Source organism: Triplophysa rosa, linkage group LG23 (assembly GCF_024868665.1).
Source record: "Triplophysa rosa linkage group LG23, Trosa_1v2, whole genome shotgun sequence".
NCBI lineage: Eukaryota > Metazoa > Chordata > Actinopteri > Cypriniformes > Nemacheilidae > Triplophysa > Triplophysa rosa.
In genome coordinates, this window is record NC_079912.1 from 14,137,307 (window position 1) to 14,156,731 (window position 19,425).

The 19,425-nt window shown below is 39.0% G+C and overlaps 1 protein-coding gene across 5 annotated transcripts in view; it reads left to right on the top strand.

Annotated features, from left to right (window-relative positions):
* The window catches only part of slc4a2b (solute carrier family 4 member 2b), a 32,594-nt gene extending 17,394 nt beyond the window's left edge, over positions 1-15,200 (top strand). For all 5 annotated transcript variants that reach the window (XM_057322649.1, XM_057322648.1, XM_057322650.1 and 2 more), the window contains 21 exons: positions 1,003-1,168; positions 1,327-1,571; positions 1,672-1,799; positions 3,248-3,447; positions 5,605-5,741; positions 6,442-6,622; positions 8,609-8,744; positions 8,999-9,182; positions 9,456-9,561; positions 9,666-9,850; positions 9,944-10,160; positions 10,908-11,114; positions 11,446-11,594; positions 11,767-11,961; positions 12,038-12,283; positions 12,418-12,507; positions 13,201-13,367; positions 13,459-13,712; positions 13,820-13,989; positions 14,135-14,308; positions 14,879-15,200. In XM_057322649.1, the coding sequence (XP_057178632.1) occupies positions 1,003-1,168; positions 1,327-1,571; positions 1,672-1,799; positions 3,248-3,447; positions 5,605-5,741; positions 6,442-6,622; positions 8,609-8,744; positions 8,999-9,182; positions 9,456-9,561; positions 9,666-9,850; positions 9,944-10,160; positions 10,908-11,114; positions 11,446-11,594; positions 11,767-11,961; positions 12,038-12,283; positions 12,418-12,507; positions 13,201-13,367; positions 13,459-13,712; positions 13,820-13,989; positions 14,135-14,308; positions 14,879-14,959 (3,618 nt within the window). In that variant the 3' untranslated portion in view covers positions 14,960-15,200. The remainder of the gene's footprint in view (positions 1-1,002; positions 1,169-1,326; positions 1,572-1,671; positions 1,800-3,247; positions 3,448-5,604; positions 5,742-6,441; positions 6,623-8,608; positions 8,745-8,998; positions 9,183-9,455; positions 9,562-9,665; positions 9,851-9,943; positions 10,161-10,907; positions 11,115-11,445; positions 11,595-11,766; positions 11,962-12,037; positions 12,284-12,417; positions 12,508-13,200; positions 13,368-13,458; positions 13,713-13,819; positions 13,990-14,134; positions 14,309-14,878) is intronic.
* The last annotated feature ends 4,225 nt before the right edge of the window (positions 15,201-19,425 follow it).

Consider the following 19,425-nt stretch of genomic DNA (forward strand, 5'->3'; position numbering starts at 1 on the left):
TAATTTCAATTTGTAGCACGTTTCATTAGTTTCTTTTGTATTTAATGTGACTGCTGAGGTAAAGTGAATAAGATCGACTTGACTTTGACTGGTTTTATGTGTCATTTTCATAAGCAATAAGCTATGGCTGTGTTCTTTGCATTTTTGTAATTTAAATGCATCTTAATTGCTTTTGAAATAGCTTTTAGCTTTCTCAAATAATTAAAACTTATATCTTTAAAATTCAGTAATAATTTAGTCATTAAAGTGAAAGTTCACCCAAAAATGAAAATTCTGTCATTTACTCACCCTCTTGTCATTTCAAACCTGTATGACTTTCTTCTGCAGAACACAAAAGAAGATATTATGAAGAATGTCACTAACCGGCCCCCATTCACTTGCATTGGTTTTGTGTCCATGCAATAGAAGTGAATGGGTGCAGGTGCTGTTCGGTTACCAGCATTCTTCAAAATATCTTCTGTGTTATGCAGAAGAAAGAAAGTAATACAGGTTTGATGACAGAATTTTCAGTTTCGGGTCAACTACCTCTTACCTATTGCTACCTCTAAGACTTAACGCTTAATTGCTTCCTCGCCTCTTGTAAGTCGCTTTGGATAAAAGCGTCTGCTAAATGCCTACATGTAAATGTAATGTAACTATCCCTTTAAAAGCATGGGTTATTATTTAGACTAGAACGCCCTCTAGTGATGGATTTGAGTGTTATTTTAAAGTGTGCACAACAGCATACAAGTGACCTGCTTCATCAGTTTGAGTCACTTTGTTTTTCTAGAGTTTCATACAATAAAGCCTAGTGTCAGTTTACTAAAAACAAAATTCTTAAAGTTTAACTCCAAACTGTTGCTTAAATGTAATTATTTGAATGTTGCTCGAACTTTTGTTTTTGAAAAAATAGACTGAAAAGATTTCAAGCTATTCTCAGGCTTACTTTATATATGTTTCTATTTTTTATTAAATTAAGCTTTTATTAAAATTGTTAGCATGCATTTTCTGTGTTCCCACTAGCCTGAGGCATCAGTCCAGCCAGTGCGAGGTTCACAAAGATCAGAAGAAGAGGAGGATGGTGACCTGAACAAAGCATTAGGCGTTCAGCGTTTCCAGCAGATCCTGAACCCAGCTCCCAGAGTTCCCGGCGAACAGCACCGTGTCTACAATGAGGAAGATTTTGAGTGTGAGGAATAGGACACAATTGGCAACTGTTTCACAGTTTTGCAAAAACAAACATGAAAGCGAACCAAGAATGTTTTCCAAGTTTTAAGATTTCACCACCTTATTGCAGATCGATTATGAACGGCATGACTAACTTTGTTTAATCTGGATTTGCTGTAGATCATCGTCACTCGTCCCATCACATCCACCATCCACTCTCTAAACTCCCAGGAGATGGCCGGAGGAAAAAGGGTGCACGCAAGAGGAGGAAAAGCAGCAGCAGAGATCACCGAGTGAACTCTGGTCCCAGCAGTCCTCTAGCCATTGAGGAAGATGACGATGAGGAGGAAGAGGAAGAGGCTACGGATGGCCAGAGCACCCTCACGATGTCACCAACCGAAGCTGAGAGCAAAGACGATGTTCAGGTGATCTAATGTTCGTTTAAAATGCGTGCCAATCATTAATGTAAGAATGTATAAGAAATAATGCAAACATCTGTTAAATGCCATTATTATTCTCATCCAGTTTTTTGTTTCGGACGATGACCCTCATGTACCCATGCCTGAGGGTTCAGAGTCTTATTCTGCACGGGGACTTCTGATCGTGCCCACCGCTGCTGTGTGCTCTGAACCGGAGGACAGCTCGACCACCGAGTAAGTCCATTTGCTGGACATCTTTTGCATTTATGCCCTTTTTCTACTTTTTAGATATGCTGATATACTGTCATCGCATAGTTACTTAAAGTCAAAGCTTTGAAAAAAAAACACTGTGTGTCAACGTTGCAGGTGTAACCTATAAAATGATACCTCCTGGTTAGCTGAGCGTCTTTCCTGAAAAAAATCCCTCAAGTCTCTTAAAGTCAAACGATAAACGTGTCGTATTAGTTGACTTTCAGAGTGCCACGTTGTTTTATTTTTACAGCATCTCCATTTTTTACTTATGTTTGAAACTGGTTGTCATCTCGCAGACCCAATACGACATCGACCGTGTCAAGTTTACTGTCGTTTGAAGTCAGGGTACAGCACATCCCGTCTGTTACTAAGCACAAGTTATTTTAGTGATCCGCAGGGTATCTGCTTCTCTCAAACCCTACGTCTCCCACTGTCCACATCACTCATCCGTTGCCGCTAGCAACCGCACTTTGCTTTTATATACCCCTCGCCATCTTACCTTGCTGTTTAATTGTGTTTCCAAGCGCATAAGTGTCTTGACAACCATAAGGTGACTTTGTTGTGCGCTGTTTTCTTTCTAGTTTTCTTTAAGTTTGTGTCTTATTTAACAACACGTATTTATAGGCTTTTATAAAACTGAACTGAAGGTAAGTGCTTTTTTGTGACAGGGTGCACAATCAAAAATATCATCAGGTCTGATATTTAGTCATTTAGAATTGACTTTTATTATACATTTGTGCTTTTGTTATCCGTGTTTAGTGAAATTTTGGGAACACTTCAGAATAAGGTGCTTTTAGTTAACATTTGTAAATGAACAATTGAGTTTTTTAACATTTATTAATCCTTGTCAATGGTAGTTAAAACAGTAATTCATGTTAATTCATGGTGCATTTACTAATGTTAACATTGACAGCATATGATTTTAATTATGTATTAGTAAATGCTGACATTAACATGAATTAATATTAATAAATGCTGTAGAAGTGTTGTTCATTGTTAGGTCATGTCCGCTAATGCATTAACTAATTGTTAACAAATAGCACCTTATTGTAAAGATTTACCAACAATGTTAAAACAGATTACAGTAGTTACATTTTTTTATTTATGTTTTTGTATTGTATTTTAGGAACTGGTAATATGTGTGTGTAATATGGGTGGTATGTGTTCCCTTTAGTATTTTATTAGGAAAACATGTTTGTAAAAGTGGTTTTTAATTGGAGAATGTGATTCAGTATAAGCTTCTTTTGCATGTATTTTTCCATTCACTTCACTTTTTGTATACTGTTGTTTTTTGGCTTTCAATGCAAAATGTTCCCAAAGTGGCTGTGGATAAACGCGTCAAATGTAAATTAAGTCCCTGCTGTATACAGTCTACGGTATGTAATGCTTTGATGAAAAACAAATAGTCACATTTCAATCCTGTCTGGCAGAACACCTGAACCGGCTCCAGTGACCTCCGGCACCACTGAATCCAGTTCTCTGCCCCGCGTGTCGAGTCGCAGCTACGACCTTCAGGAGAGACGTCGCACAGGCAACATGACGGGCACTGAGCAGGCCAAATATCAACGAATACCCACAGATGAGTTTGAGGCTCAAACCCTCGCCTCCGCCGACCTGGACGGCATCAAAAGTGAGGCTTTTTTAAGCATGTATCAAACCCGTGGCTTTGGTTTTGCTTGCATTATTGTAACATTATTATATATTTTGGTGCAGATGTTTAAATCATTTGAAGATCAAATTAATTTTGAGGTCTTTTGGGACAGCTGAAGCTATAAGCAGGAGTTTCCACAGGTTTAATGGTCTCTCAGGTGATTTGTACCAAGAATCCCACTACACCTCACAGCAAGGGCCTTTTATGCCCCAGTGGGACGAACCTTTCCCAGAATTCAGCTGTATATCAGCACTTCTCTTCTGATAATTACTTTTGGATGAAGGCCCAGCCGCTGGCATACTCTCAACAACAGGAATGGCGAAGACTCTCTTTGTTTTATTTGACAAATATAAGTACGTAATAGACATGATGCGTTTTACGCTTTGTATTTAGCCTGATAACACAAAACAGATATAAAGACTGTATCAGAGTAAGAACACTAGACGTTTTACAATTAATGTTATCTCAAATGAGCCGTGCACCATTTCAAATGAATATATAACCACTTTCAGAGATTGACACGAGAAAACATACAGCCATGGAAAAAATGATAGTATAAGTACATATAATTTATGTACTTAATTAATATATAAGTACATATTAAAATAAAAAACCTGATTTTAAAATGGCCTATTTATAGGTGTGTGTTTAGGTAAAATTAGCATTTTTGTTTCACTCTGTGAAATACTAACAATACTTCTCCCAAATTTTAAATAAAAAATATTGTTTCTATTTGAATTTATTTGCAGAAAATGAAAACTAGAGAAGGAGGTGAAAATAAGAGAAAAGATGCTGTGTATTTTTTCAGACCTTAAAGTCCCCATGAACCGGAAGTTGCGATCGTTTTTACTTTCGTATTCTGACACATTTCCGAGTGAAAGGAAATTCAAAGGAGAAAATTAGTGGGCGTGGCTTGTGTTTTTCACTGAGAATTGATTGGATGTGTAAAAACAGCTGTTGCATTGATTTTGAAATGAAACTGGCAGCAGACTGACAGTTGAAGGGGAGGAGTTAACGGATGCTCCACCCAAGCCGTCTAGTTTACGTCATTTCAGATGAAAAGTCACTACAGGGCGGAAGTGCATTTTCAGATTTTAACTGAAGATTATGAGGGCACGTGAATTTTAAAAAGAAGATGACCCACATTGATAAGCTATTTACTATAAACGCTGCAATATTTCATGAAAAAATAAGAATTGTCAATTTAAATTTCACTGGGACTTTAAATACAGCAAAGAAAACAAGTTCATGTTCGCTTTTAAGTAATACAACAGTCATATTTGTACATTAGGAAAAAATATTTTTGATGTGATAACCTGGATTTTTCTCACAGTTTTCATGCGTCTTGCCATGTTGTCAGTCTGTCACATTGCTGTTGGATGACTTCTCCTGAGGTTTGATTTTGTTGAAATTCAACAGACACTGGACTGAAATGACCACAAAACATCTAACATCACTTTTCATCACATCAAAAGACGATGTGGACAGACAGCGCTAAAATGAGATTTTGTTTAACGAATCAGAATTAAGTGCGGTGTTCATCGAGCTTTCATGAATTCTGCAATCCATGCGAGCTACAATTCATCCGAAAATAATGAAACTGGGTGATTTAACGTCACAAAGGTCTCCAGCTAACCGTGTGGGAAAAGACCGACCGCTTTGTACAAGTACGCACAGAATGAATTCGCTGCTTTGTTTTGGCCTCTTAACTTGATTGGAGTGAGAATCCATCCCCAGTTAAGTTAAATCCCCTTAAACTTTCTGACCCCACATGCTCTTGGCCACCGGCCCGTCCTGTAACTGTTATAAACAAAGCCTGTGACCTGCGACTCATCTCCGGCAATGTGATTTTACACACAGTATAGTGTGGGCATTTTAGTGATTTAGAAAATGCTGCAACTTTATTCAAGAGGATGGAAAAATCTGAAATGATGAAAATGAGAGTGTTTTTTTTTTACTCTTAATGCATCACAAAGATGTTATAAAGCTTTATAAGAGTACACGCATGCTAAACAGGACTTTAATATAAAGTGCTGTTGTTATATTTTATATTCTTGAACACTGAAATCGAATATGTTTTAGAGTTTATGATGCACATTATCCTGAACAATATCATAAATGTGTGATGTTTTGCAGGTCATCGATTCGAAGATGTTCCCGGGGTCCGTCGACATCTGGTTAGGAAAAGCATGAAGGGTCAGGTGGTGCACATTAGCAAAGATCATAAGGAGCCCAGCACACGCATTCGCAAACTGGACCGGACGCCGCACGAGGTGACGCATCTTCATCTTTGTACTCAAGAAAAGTTTTACTGTGCACGATTACGAAAACAAACATGGATGTATTTGCTCTGTACTACAATAAATGTCACAGTCCCCTCCCTGAAGTTTTAGGACAACATCGTCAACTTATTTTGTGACCAGCTGGGTTCCAGGTATCGACACAAAATCTGGTTCTCCGAATGCATTTAGACACTCGAATTAAAAGTAGCTCGCCACATTCCTGCTCTCCTCCCAAACAAAATGAGGAGGATTTCAGGGGGCAGGACCTGATTAAAAATGAATGAACGTCTTTCCTTTCACACAACCAAGAATAAAAAAAAAGATCAGCTTGGGTAACCAGAAACCACCGCGCGCCTTTACGCTCACCCATGTTTTATTAACGCCCTCGCATGCACCTCAAACAGGTTAACCAGTCTCGTATTAGAGCAAACGAGTGTACTTATGGACCCTCTCGCTTTCGAACAACACGACCTGACGTCGGACAGTCGTGATCTCGGTCTATGCCTCTTGACTAAACGGCATGGTGCTTTTAGACTTTTCCAGACGGGTCGCTCGGCACCAGAAGGTCAGAACATGGTTAATGTGTGGAAACCAACATTAACTTGTGCACTTATTCTTCTTGAACGAAGTGCTTGAATTCTGTGTATTTCGGAGTATAAACGGTGTGTTTTTCTGTGTTTGAATTCACCAGGTGTTTGTGGAGCTCAATGAACTCATCATGGATAAAAACCAGGAGATGCAGTGGAGAGAAACGGCTCGCTGGATCAAGTTTGAAGAAGACGTGGAGGAAGAAACCGACCGTTGGGGGAAACCGCACGTCGCGTCGCTGTCCTTCCGCAGTCTGCTGGAGCTGAGGAGGACTATATCTCATGGTGAGCGTCTGGATAAACCTTCATGAATGTTTTGAATGTGGAGACTAGATGTCAGAATCCAGCTTTTGGAGTTTCTGTTTTTGACACTGTGTTGCTACTCCACCATTTTCAATATATCCACTATTTTTGAAATCTCTTTAAAATCTATGTTGTAAAAGTATTTGGGTAGGTTTGTTATCTCTGTATCTAAACTTCTGAGTGTTACGTTTACGTTTTTATCACCATTGACAAGATTTTCCATCATTTATGACATAATGCTTCTCTGCCGCTGTTTTTGTTTTGATCATTGTTCTGTATCTGATCTGGACGAAGTCTTTTGACAGAAATGCAATTTCCTCAACTTTTTGTGTAAAATGGTCTATTGAACTGATTAAAAAAAGAATTAAGCTATAACAAAATTCTATTTTTGTTTGTTTAAGAGCAGAGGCTCTGATCTTTAGAAATATGCTGGGGTCCAGGAAAGTTTTGTGAATTTAATGATTTTTAAAAATGCTGAGGGGGAAATGTGTTAAAAGCCAGCTTGTGATGTTTTGACAATAGTCTGTGACCAGGATTTACTCAAATTAATAAATTAATACATTTATCGTGGATTTATTCTATTCAATTCAAGTTTATTTAGTGCTTTATTTGCAATGTTGCATTGTTTTAACCCTTTAAGGGGCGATTCACATTTTGCGTCTAAAACCGCGCGGAAAACGCGAGCCGCTATGCCGCTTTCTCTAGTCAAATGACCCGCGGTGCGCACAGCGCACGGTACTCTGAAAATTTGAACTATTTTCAACTTGATGCGGCGCCGGTGTGCCTAGAAAAATGTGCGCGTGCCTTCCGTGTGTCTACATTTAAAATAACGAACTTGCGCGTGCAAAAGACGCGAAATGTGAATCGCCCCAAATTTTACTGTCACTGTTCTAATATTGGAACACCTAGGTTTACTTCAATATTTCACAACTGAAATCTTATCCTATCATAACAAACGATATATCATTGGAAAGGTCTAAGACTCTAGAATACATATTTAACCAGTGCTTTACAAAAAGAAATTATGTAGGAGTAGTAATTTATTCATTTATGACAAGCGTGAGCATAAAAATTATTAAATGCTGCTAAATGTCACCGTTCCAGTGGAACACTGAAGTTATGCAATATAATTCCATTTTAATCCTGACAAACTATATATCTTTGGAAAGCTCTAAGAATGTAGTTTTTGTATTTCGGAACTGTTTTGCACTTAGTAAAAGTAATTTTCTTAAATGTCACTGGGCCCATTTGGTACCATTAAAAATATTACATATTCATAATCATATTTTATTGTACATTTTAAAATAAATCTCAAAAACTTCTATATCATTGGAAAGCTCCAAGAATGTCCTTCTTTTATATAATGATGAAATTTATTAAAATGTAATTTGTTTGCAGTAACCATTGGAGCCTATATGACACCTAGTGGCAGTTGTTGGTATAATAATTAAAAGTATCACAGAAACCACATTTTTTGTGATATCAGCTTGAAATTTGAAACAAAACTTGTTTAGAAGCATGTCTTTAATTTTCTGGCAGTTTTTTGATGAAAAGTTTTTTTTAAAAAATTTTTAAAAAAAAAAAAAAAAAATTAAAAATTTTTTATTATTATTAATGTACAATTAAACTGCTATAAATATTTTTATAATTAAAATTTTTCAACTCCAACTCCTTTTACAATAAAGTATAGAATCTCTTCTTTAAAACAAGACCAAGATTATGTCACTAGTCACTAATTTCAAAGTTGAAATCACTTTTAAGCCCCACTCTCAAAAAAGGGGGATGACAGTTAATAAAAGCAGCTTTACATGAAAAAGAAAACACAAGAGGAAAATTAAGTGTAAAGAGTACAACCGAGAGGACAATCCTAATAAAAGCCATCAAAACTATTTTGAGGTTTTAATCTTACCCATTTAGTCGGTTTTACATTAATAAATTATAATCATGCATTCTAACGTCTTTTAATAGGAGCGGTGCTGTTGGATTTGGACCAGAAAACGTTGCCCGGCATCGCCCATCAGGTAGTTGAACAGATGATCATCTCGGACCAAATCAAAGCCGAGGACAGAGCCAACGTCCTCCGCGCTCTCCTACTCAAACACAGGTAACTTCCGGACATGACACGATGATGCTATCTAAATGTAGTAGTTTCAGAACACTTCCATGATCAGACAGGCCCCGAATTACTTACAAGACATGATTCTGGCATGATGTGTTATGAATTATGAAATGCTTCAATACTTTCTAACTCAAGCACCCGTCATCATGCCGCCGCCCGTCCTGTAGATCCACACACGACCCTTTGCAGTCTTTGCTTGTGTCTCTTACCCGCTGGTTCCCTTGCTCACCTTCCCGTAGTCACCCGAGCGATGAGAAGGAACACAGCTCCTTCCCCAGGAACATCTCAGCAGCGAGTCTGGGCTCCCTGATCGCCCATCACCAGAGCAGCAGTAACCATCTCACAGTCCCCGAACCCTCGGTCACGGAGCCTCTGATGGGGACCAGTCAAGACAGCACGCACATCGACATGGAGAAGAACGAGGTGACTCATTTCAGTCGTGTCTAAGGGTTGGAAATGTGACGTTTTCTTTTTTTGCCAAGCCTCCATAAATTCTTCTCAAAGCTGAGCTTCAGTTTACACCCCAAACACAACTACACACAACACACGTGCAACACTTTTAGGGCATCTTTAACCATATATTTGAATAAGGAGCGATGTGTGTTTTCTGAAGTTGGACTCACTTTTGGCCGATATATTGTACGATGTGCACAAAACTTTTCAGATAATGAAAACTGTAATTGTTGTGTTTCGCAGAAGGAGTCGTCTCCAGCTATAGGCATGCACAGATCCAAATCTAAACATGAGCTGAAACTTCTAGAGAAAATTCCAGAAAATGCTGAGGCAACTGTTGTACTTGTTGGTAAGATTTTACAGCGCACCTTAAACGATTTCTTTTCATGTTATTTTATCACCGTTATCGGACCAAAACGTTAATATTAAATCAAATGTTTTTTTTATTAATAGGCAGCGTTGACTTTCTGGAGCAGCCCACCATGGCATTTGTTCGGTTACAGGAGGCTGTGGAACTAGCCTCGGTGTTGGAAGTACCGGTTCCTGTGCGCTTTCTCTTTGTGCTGCTAGGACCTCCCAGCACCAACATGGACTACCATCAGATCGGACGTTCCATTTCCACGCTCATGTCTGACAAGGTGAGCTTTAGTTTTAACTTTTGTTTGTTGCCTTCAGGCATAATAACTGGCTTTATCAATGCTAATATCACAATTTATCTAATGTCTCTCCAGCAATTTCATGAAGCGGCATATCTGGCAGACGACCGACAGGATCTGCTGAACGCTATTAACGCTTTTCTGGACTGCAGTATTGTACTTCCTCCGTCTGAGTTGGGCGGTGAAGAGCTCCTGCGCTCCGTCGCTCACTTCCAAAGAGAGATGCTCCGCAAGAGAGAGGAGCAGGAGGTGGCCCTGCTGTCCAAAGAGTCAAAAAGCCTGGAGGAGAAAGGTAACCTGTGTGAAGATTTAGTCAGGGTTGACTTTAGTGGTTTTGTTTTATTTTGTACTGTTTATTTTGCCATATCAATTTTTTTGTTTTATTATTTGCTTTCTTGATTTGTTTTGTTTTGTGCTCTATTTACACTATTTTTTTGCTTTATCAGTTTCTGTTTGTTTGTTGTGTTTAGCATTTTATGTCCTATTTGTTTTGTTTTACTTAATCAATTTTTTTATTTTTTGCTTTGTGTTTTTTTGTTTTATTTAGCTTTTTTGTGCAGCTTTTTTGCATTATCGGTTTTTAGTCTTATTTAGCTTTTTATGCTGTTTATTTTGTTCTGTGTAATCAGTTTTAATTTATTATAGTTTTCGGTTCATCTGTTTTGTGTTATCAGTTTTAAGTTTAATTTAGTTTAAATTAATGTTTATTTGTTTTGCTTTATCATTTTAGTTATATTTTGATTATTTGTGCCATTTATTTTGTTTGTTTTGCTTTATATGTTTAGTTTTATTTAGCTTATTTGTGCTGTTTATTTTGCTCTATCTGTTTAGTTTTATTTAGATTTTTGTGCTGTTTATTTTGATTGTTTATTTTGCTTTATCGGTTTTTAGATTTATTTAGCTTTTTGTGTTGTTTGTTTGTTCTGCCTAATCAGTTTTATTTTGTTTTGTTTTTTATTTTTTTATTTTGTTTTGTTATTTTACCAATAGCCCTCTATATTAACAGTATCCAAACTTCTCTCCCTATGTTTGTGATCAGAGGCCTTGTTGGCGCCTTTAAAGCCTGAAGACGACCCTTTGCAACGCACTGGTCGTCTGTTCGGCGGGCTGATCCGTGACGTCCAACGGCGCTACCCGAAGTACATCAGCGACTTTAAAGACGCGCTGAACCCCCAGTGCATGGCTGCCGTCATCTTCATCTATTTCGCCGCTCTTTCTCCTGCGATCACGTTCGGAGGCCTGCTGGGTCAGTTACTCAAACATTTCATCTGCGCTCTTGCAGAAAAAAAATTATGTCTTTTAAGATTTATATTTTAAATGCATGATATTACTGACACATAGATGGTTTTCTTTGAACAAATAAATGGAAAATAATTGTTCTTGAGGAAGAAAGTTTAAATTTTGTTTGTTTTGTTGAAATCATTTTTATTGTTGTTTGTTCTGGTTTATCAGTGAGTCTAATCCTTGTAAGTGTTTTGGATTAAATGCCCTTTAAACTCTAGACTGCTTGTCCCTTGTACGACTTGAGATGTTGAATAATTCATGTATAAGATCTTTGATCTGTCTTGTGGGTGCAGGTGAGAAGACCGAAGGCCTGATGGGTGTATCAGAGCTGATTGTGGGCACATGTATTCAGGGTGTGTTGTTCTGTCTGCTCGGGGCACAACCGCTTCTGGTGGTGGGCTTCTCTGGACCCATCCTGGTGTTTGAAGAAGCCTTCTTCTCGGTGAGTTTGTGCTGTTTTGTTGCATTAGCAACACAAAAGTCATGGGATTGATTAAAATGTACCTTATATCCAGTGCAAGTTGCTTTGGATGAAAGTATCTGCCAAATATGTAAATGTTGGGTTTAAGTTAACTGATGGTTACTTTAATTCCATCATCTGTTCCCTATTGCAGTTCTGTAAGAGCAACAACATGGAGTACCTGACGGGTCGGGTGTGGATCGGATTCTGGCTCATCATCATTGTGGTGGTGATGGTGGCGTTTGAAGGCAGCTTCCTGGTCCGATTCGTGTCCCGCTTCACGCAAGAGATCTTTTCCTTCCTTATCTCTCTTATCTTCATCTATGAGACCTTCTCAAAACTGGCCAAGGTAGTTGACATCTTTTCCTAGCACAAAAAACATGAGACCGTTCTCCACTTAATGTGACGTGTTCTCGGGCCCTTAGATATTCCAGGAGCATCCTCTGAGACGCTGCTCCGCTGTGGTCGTTGATCTTAACGGCTCGGAGGTCAACTCCAGCATGGAGAACGCGACCTTCAGTCCAATAGTGACGAACAGCAGCTCGCCCGAGGTGGTGAAGGTGGTCGGGGAGCCTAATACCGCTCTGCTGTCCTCTGTGCTCATGTCTGGAACCTTCTTCATCGCCTTCTACCTGCGCAAGTTCAAAAACAGTGCTTTCTTCCCTGGCAGGGTAAGATCTGAGTCTCGCAGCTAGTTGTGAGTGCTTGTATGTTTTTAAAGAAAAAAATGGCTCTGCAGAATTGTTCGTTTTTCAAGGCAACCAATCGTCTTGCATATAACATCTTTTGTTTGTCTGTGTCACAGCTAAGAAGAGTTATTGGAGATTTTGGAGTTCCTATTGCAATTCTTATCGTGGTTCTGGTAGATACCAGTATTCAAGACACATACACACAGGTGAGACTTCATAGTTAAAGCATCTTTTTTGCACAGAACAGCATAGCTACAACATTGCAACACCCTGACTACCCTAACAAGGGCAAAAAGCACCCTAGCCACAACCTAGCAACCCCAGGACCACCCTAAGAAGGGCACAAAATACCCTAGCTACAACACAGCAACACCCTGACTACCCTAACAAGGGCACAGAACACCCTAGCTACAACACAGCAACACCCTGACCACCATAACAAGGGCACACAACACTCTAGTTACAGCATAGTGACACCCTGACCACCCTAACAAGGGCACAGAACACCATAGCTACAACATAGCAACACCCTGACTACCCTGACAAGGGCAAAAAGCACCCTAGCCACAACCTAGCAACCCCAGGACCACCCTAACAAGGGCACACAACACCATAGCTACAACATAGCAACACCCTGACTACCCCAACAAGGGCACAGAACACCCTAACCACCCTAACAAGGGCACAGAACACCATAGCTACAACATAGAAACACCCTGACCATCTTGACAACCAACAACACTAGCTACAACATAGCAACACCCTGACCACCCTAACAAGGGCACAGAACACCTTAACTACAACACAGCAACACCTTGACAACCCAACAAACAGTTCAGCATTGTCATGGGCAGGTACCTTATTTGTGAATTTACTTGTTTTAATGCTTAATCCTGCAGAAACTGAGTGTACCTCGAGGCTTTTCTGTGACGAGCCCTGATAAGCGTGGTTGGATTATCAACCCGCTGGGCACAGATGGTCAGTTTCCTATCTGGATGATGTTCGCCAGCTTCCTCCCTGCACTGCTGGTCTTTATCCTCATCTTCATGGAGACACAGATCACCACGTGAGTGCATGTGTTATTTGTTTGTTGGATGGAAAAAATAAAGTCTTTTGAGTTTGGAAAAGTATTAAAATCCCTCTGTTTTTTCCCGCAGGTTGATAGTCAGTAAGAAGGAGCGCATGCTGGTGAAAGGCTCTGGTTTCCATCTGGATTTATTGCTCATTGTGACTTTGGGTGGCACCAGCGCTCTCTTCGGTTTGCCGTGGATGGCCGCGGCCACCGTGCGCTCCGTAACCCAAGTCAATGCCCTGACTGTGATGAGCAAAGCCGTCGCCCCGGGAGATAAACCACGCATCCAGGAGGTCAAGGAGCAGAGGGTGACCGGGTTACTGGTGGCAATACTTGTAGGTAGGTTTCAAAACAAATATTTAAAGAAAGTCTAGTACCCCTGTATGTATTTGTGTAAATTAAATTGAAAAAAAAAGGACGCATTAACAGATTTTCTTTGAATGTAGGACTTTCGATTGTAATCGGAGATCTGCTGCGTCAAATCCCCATCGCTGTGCTCTTTGGCATCTTTCTGTATATGGGTGTGATGTCACTAAATGGTATCCAGTTAACAGAACGTGTTCTTCTGCTCCTGATGCCCCCGAAGTACCACCCCGACCACATCTATGTGCGCAAGGTTAGAACCTTAAGAACGCAAATTCTCAGTCTTGTATAGATGCTATCTGAAATACTTCATTCTGATTGGTCGGTTTTTAAAACATTCGGTAGCAATGTCAGAAGGTCATACTGTAAATCTCGATGCGATGCTGTGTGCTTTTCAGGTGCGGACGCTGCGGATGCATCTGTTCACGGCGGTTCAAGTGGTGTGTCTGGGTGTCCTCTGGGCCGTCATGTCCACGGTAGCGTCGCTGGCCTTTCCGTTTGTTCTCATCATGACCGTCCCTGTCAAGATGTTTGTCCTACCTCGCATCTTCAGCAGCCGCGAAATGCAGTGTGTAAGGATGTCAACATGTTCTCAAGCAAATACACCGAGATGTCGAACAGAGATTGGATTGGGAAGTTTGAGCGACAGGGTTGAAAAAATAAGTGGGGTTGGTGACGTAAAAAGAACCATTTCAGAGATTTCACATTATATAATTTAGTGGGTTGGACATCATTGACTAGGTGTAGAAAAACATGTATCTTTAAATGGTGGTCAGTCTTTTTTGGAAGAAAAAATATATAAAAAAATATTGTGAAAATCTATTTAATATAATATTTAATTTGAAATATTAATATATATATATATATATACTGTATATATGAAGAGTTCGGTTCCAAAATGAGAACTCAAAATTGTTCAAAAATCATGTTTTTTATTATGTTAGTTAGCTGTATTTTTTTGAGTTATAATGGCTTAAATCAAAACAAACCAACTGCAGTTTGATTGATATTAATTGGACAAAAACATGATTTTTAAAAACAGAGTAATCTCATTTTGAAACCAAACTCTTCATATATTGCTCTCCCTCTAGTGTCATTAAATAATGTGTCTTTTTCTATTTACTTTCTCTTCTATCTCTCAGTTGGATGCAGATGATGCCGAGCCCACCTTTGATGAGAAGGAGGGGCAAGATGAGTACACAGAGATGCACATGCCGGTTTAAGCCACGCCCACATCTTGGCATCTCTCCCGTCTCCCTCTGTACCCATCCGTCAGTCACACCCAATGGGACAGTTGCCTTTCAATCATTAAAAAAACAAACCAGAAATGCTGTGTGTCTTGACACAGAGGTCAGTGTACTATAGAAGTGAGAATATTGCATTCGTGCATTTTTACCAGATTGGATCTCCACCCAACATCTCCAAAGACTGATGTTGTTTGTGCTGCTAGAACACCGTTATAGCCTTGAGGAATGTGTCTATAAGGTTAACTGGACATTTCCAATAACACGCAGGGGTTTAATAATATATTTTGTTTTTTTATAATTATTCATGATCAAGAAAGGTTGTCAAGACTAATTTCAGCGTGTGTCCTTATCATTTTGTCTAAAGAATCGCTCTGTTTGTACTCCACGGAATTCTTCAAATGACACAATCGGCAGTATTTTTTATTATATTACGGTATTTGTTTGACAAAAGCGGGTCATTTACTTGCTTTTTTCAATTAAATTTCTACACAAACGTGTTTAATTTTTTAATGCAGGATTTTTGCCCTTTCTGAAAATTTTACATTAGGTACATACAAACCATAACTGTCCTGGGAGATGTTTGTATGTACAGGACAGAGTTTTGAAGCGCTCAAAGAAGACCAATTTTTAAAAAATCATAGATTTTACTTAAGGCAGATAATTAACATGATCTTAAAACGATAGTGTTTGGTGTAACATGCGTCCTGTATTGTATTATGGTTCGTTTTTAAGAACTGTACATGATCAGTGGTGAATCTGAGACCTTTCTCTTGTACCATTGACCGTCCCTATTAGATGCGTGTTTTTAAAATATGGTTTTAAGCCCACAGAAAAAAAAAACACTAAAACAGTTGTTCTCCTCAACTCTTCAAGTTTAAGTTTGTTATCCAGGTTTGAGTCTCATCATTTCTTTCTCTTTGCTTAACCATTTAAATCACTACAGTCAGTTATCTGCTGATACTGGGGTTGAATGCACTAATTCATCTCCATTATGACATTTTCACACTTTTATCATATTTAATGCGCACAAACCTTGGGGAAATGATTTCCGGTTGTGATTATTTAATTCTGCATTTGTTAATTTAGTGATTAATACACAATTGTTTAGTCAGTGTTTTCTCACTTGGCTGTGTGTTAGTTCATCACACTTGTATCTACATTTCACTTATTGATTCCTGCTTAAAACGCTTTTGTATTATTATGATCATTACTAATAGGATGTTAGGGTGCATATTGTTAATTTTATATTAAGAATCGGCTAACCAAGGACCGACGCTGATCTGATAACTGTAGACGGCATTTTTATTTCAATAGGAAAGGTCTAAATGTTTCATAAATACAAATGATTTGATTTAGAGAATGCTTTTATACATTTCATTTAAATCACAGCACATTGTACTTTGTCACCGTTGTTTATTTTTTTTCGCCTGTGTTCGTGGACTAACTGGAAGGTTTGGACGAGCTTTGCCCTGGAGAAGAAGAGCAGGGAAATGTGATGGCATCGCAGCACTTTTGTGTGAATGCTGGTTGTGTTATTTTCTGTGGATGTGAAGCAGCACTTGTTTGTAGATGGTATTTATGAATGCTGGTGTATGACAGTTTATGAAGGTAGTTATAGTATTTCTGATGATATGAATTGCATTAAGACTGAACTGCAGAACATTATTTGTGTGCATGGTTAGGTTTTTATTTCTGTTATTGGATATCTAATTGTTCAATTTTCCAGTGTACATACAGTAGTGCAATATTAACAACAAATCCCAAATATTGCGAAATAAAGTTGATTTTTCTATTTAATTTGGTTGTGCATTTATTTTTTACTTCTTTCTGTCTGTCAGTGGCAGTTGTTATAATTTTAGTTATCATTTTACTGCAATTGTATTAACGTTTTGAATTCGCTTTTAGATTTGTGTATTTTTTGTTTTCATGTTAATTTACTTATATGTCTTTTTAAATAGCTTTTTGAGTTTAATTTAAGTTTAGTTGAATTTGTATTTCAGTTATTGATTTTAGTGCCTCGTCTTAAACTTGTTTCCATTTATTGCTGAGGCATCATTTCTAATTTTCAAATAAAGCTTAGGCCGAGATTTTAATTATGAATTATATAATATAATTAATATATATATTATATAATTATATATTTCATTTCAGTTAACATGAATGTTTCAGTAGTTTTTGTTTTAAGAAACTATAATAACCTATGGTAACAGAACTTACTGTAGTAAAAAGTGCAGAACACTCTCATGCCAAGACTTATTCATGAATACTGATGGTTTTAAGTAAATTCAAAGTTGTTTTTTAAGCAAGCAGGTATATCTGCAGGCAGTGATGGTGTTCAGGCCGATTTTAAGATGCCTCTTGATGCGGTTTGCTTTGCTGCTCAGTGCTGGAGTCGTGCTGAGATCCACTGAAGCTTAAACCCCTTTGAGCAAACTGTCAGATAACTTTAGGAAAAGCATGAAACTGTGACAGGTCAATGCCCACAAAACCAAGCTCCGTGTTCTCTTTCATCATGCAGAAATTCAGGTTACTCCCTGTTTTTTCTTTCTGTGTTTGTGTACTAGACCAACCCGTTCTCACTCCCGACTCGTCACATATTTACGCTCGGTCAGCGCCCCACGGCGTCACTTTTGAACGCGCAGAGTACTCCTTTGGCGTCGTTTTTCCACGAACAGGGAACTGCGTTGCTGTTTGCTAAATGCTCCAGACCGAGATGCGTGCAATTCTTAGCATTTCATAATTATTTATGGTTTTAATATTTTGTAGCACCTAACCCCAACCTCACCCTAAACCTAACCCTAACCACTTCTCAGCCATATAAAACACAACACGCGAATAAAAGTACAGTCACGGGTATTTATTGCACAAACTGACCAAAAGCATTCAAAATATAGCAAACAACTCGTTTCGCAGACCTTTTTGCACCAAAGCCGTACGATAACTTTACATGAAGATGCCGTGAGTGTCCGTGAATGCATGAAGTCGGCTCCCATTCAAAAATAAAACGGAACAGCTAGATGCAGTCGGTCGCGGGAGCCAATACTGTCGGTACACGATCCGGGATGCCTGCACGATCCGTCCGCGCATGCGCATAATGACGTAGTAGATAATTCTGTTTAGCGACGACAGTGCACGATCTGTTCCACGCTTGAGCACCTTTGTACCGCGACTTTCACTACTGTCCACCTCTGGTCTCATGTCACTTCTGTGCGCACACTATGCGTTGAAATACTCTGTAACGTTTTCCCAGACTTGTTTGTAGTTCTTTCTTCATGTAAGTGCAGATAGTCTAGGCGGAAATGCATATTATGTTCCTTATTGTGTTCTGTAAACACCATTGAAGGGATTATTCCTCATTTAGATTATATAGATAGATATATTAGCCTATATACAGACCCATACTAATACAAAATGAGTCGATTTAAAGTTAACTAATATTAGCAGCTTTTAATAAAAACCGTCTTTGACAATACTACTGACCTCAGATCGAAACACAGCAAGTTAAGTAGGCCTAATGCCATGCAGCAATGAATCGCAAAGGGGAGTATGGAGGAAACTGAAGGTTTGCAGTGACAGACTCTCAAGACTCAGACTTTATTCCACATGTAACCAAAATCGTGTATGTTCATGTAACGACTCCTTTATTATTTTGGATTGGCAACCACGTAAACACATCGTAATGCATAGCGTAAGCTACATTTTAAAACATCAAAATAGACCCGCCATGAACTGTTAAATGAAAAACACGATGTAGCCTACAAAAATATGCCGCCAGTTGTGCCGTCTGGCCGTCCGTCAAGTGTTTCATCGCATGCTTGATACCAATAGTGTAGGGAAACCGTGACGTTGTTTACTACGTAATTATGCGCATGCGTAGAACGGATCGTGCGGGCATCCCGGATCGTGTACCGACAAATACCGTTTCACGTTCAAAGCCAACGAAATGACGCGATCGGTCACGAGACACGGAAGAGCCAATGGCATCGAAGGTGACGTAACTTCCTCTGGCGGCAATATTTGAATGTCGTTCTTCGCTGGATTTGAGATTTACGGCGGACGGTGATCGCTTTCGCATCTGTTCCTCATACAAATCGATCGTTTCGCGTTGGTACCCTTGGAATATCTGTATTTTTGAACGACATTGTGACTGCTTGTTTTATGTGTTTTATATTACGATAAATAAACGGTTACATTACTTGCTCAAACTGTGAAACTGTCTGAATAGCGTCATGCACACGCAATTATCCTGGCCATTAAACTTAAATGAAAACCCCGAAACGTCATCATTGCAAATTATATGTAATATACATTTTCATAATGACGGTAAAATTCGCGTGCCCTTCACGTCGAAAAACGACGCCGAAGGGGTACCCTGCGCGTTCAAAAGTGACGCCGAAGGACGCTGACCGAGCGTAAATATGTGACGAGTCGGGAGTGAGAAT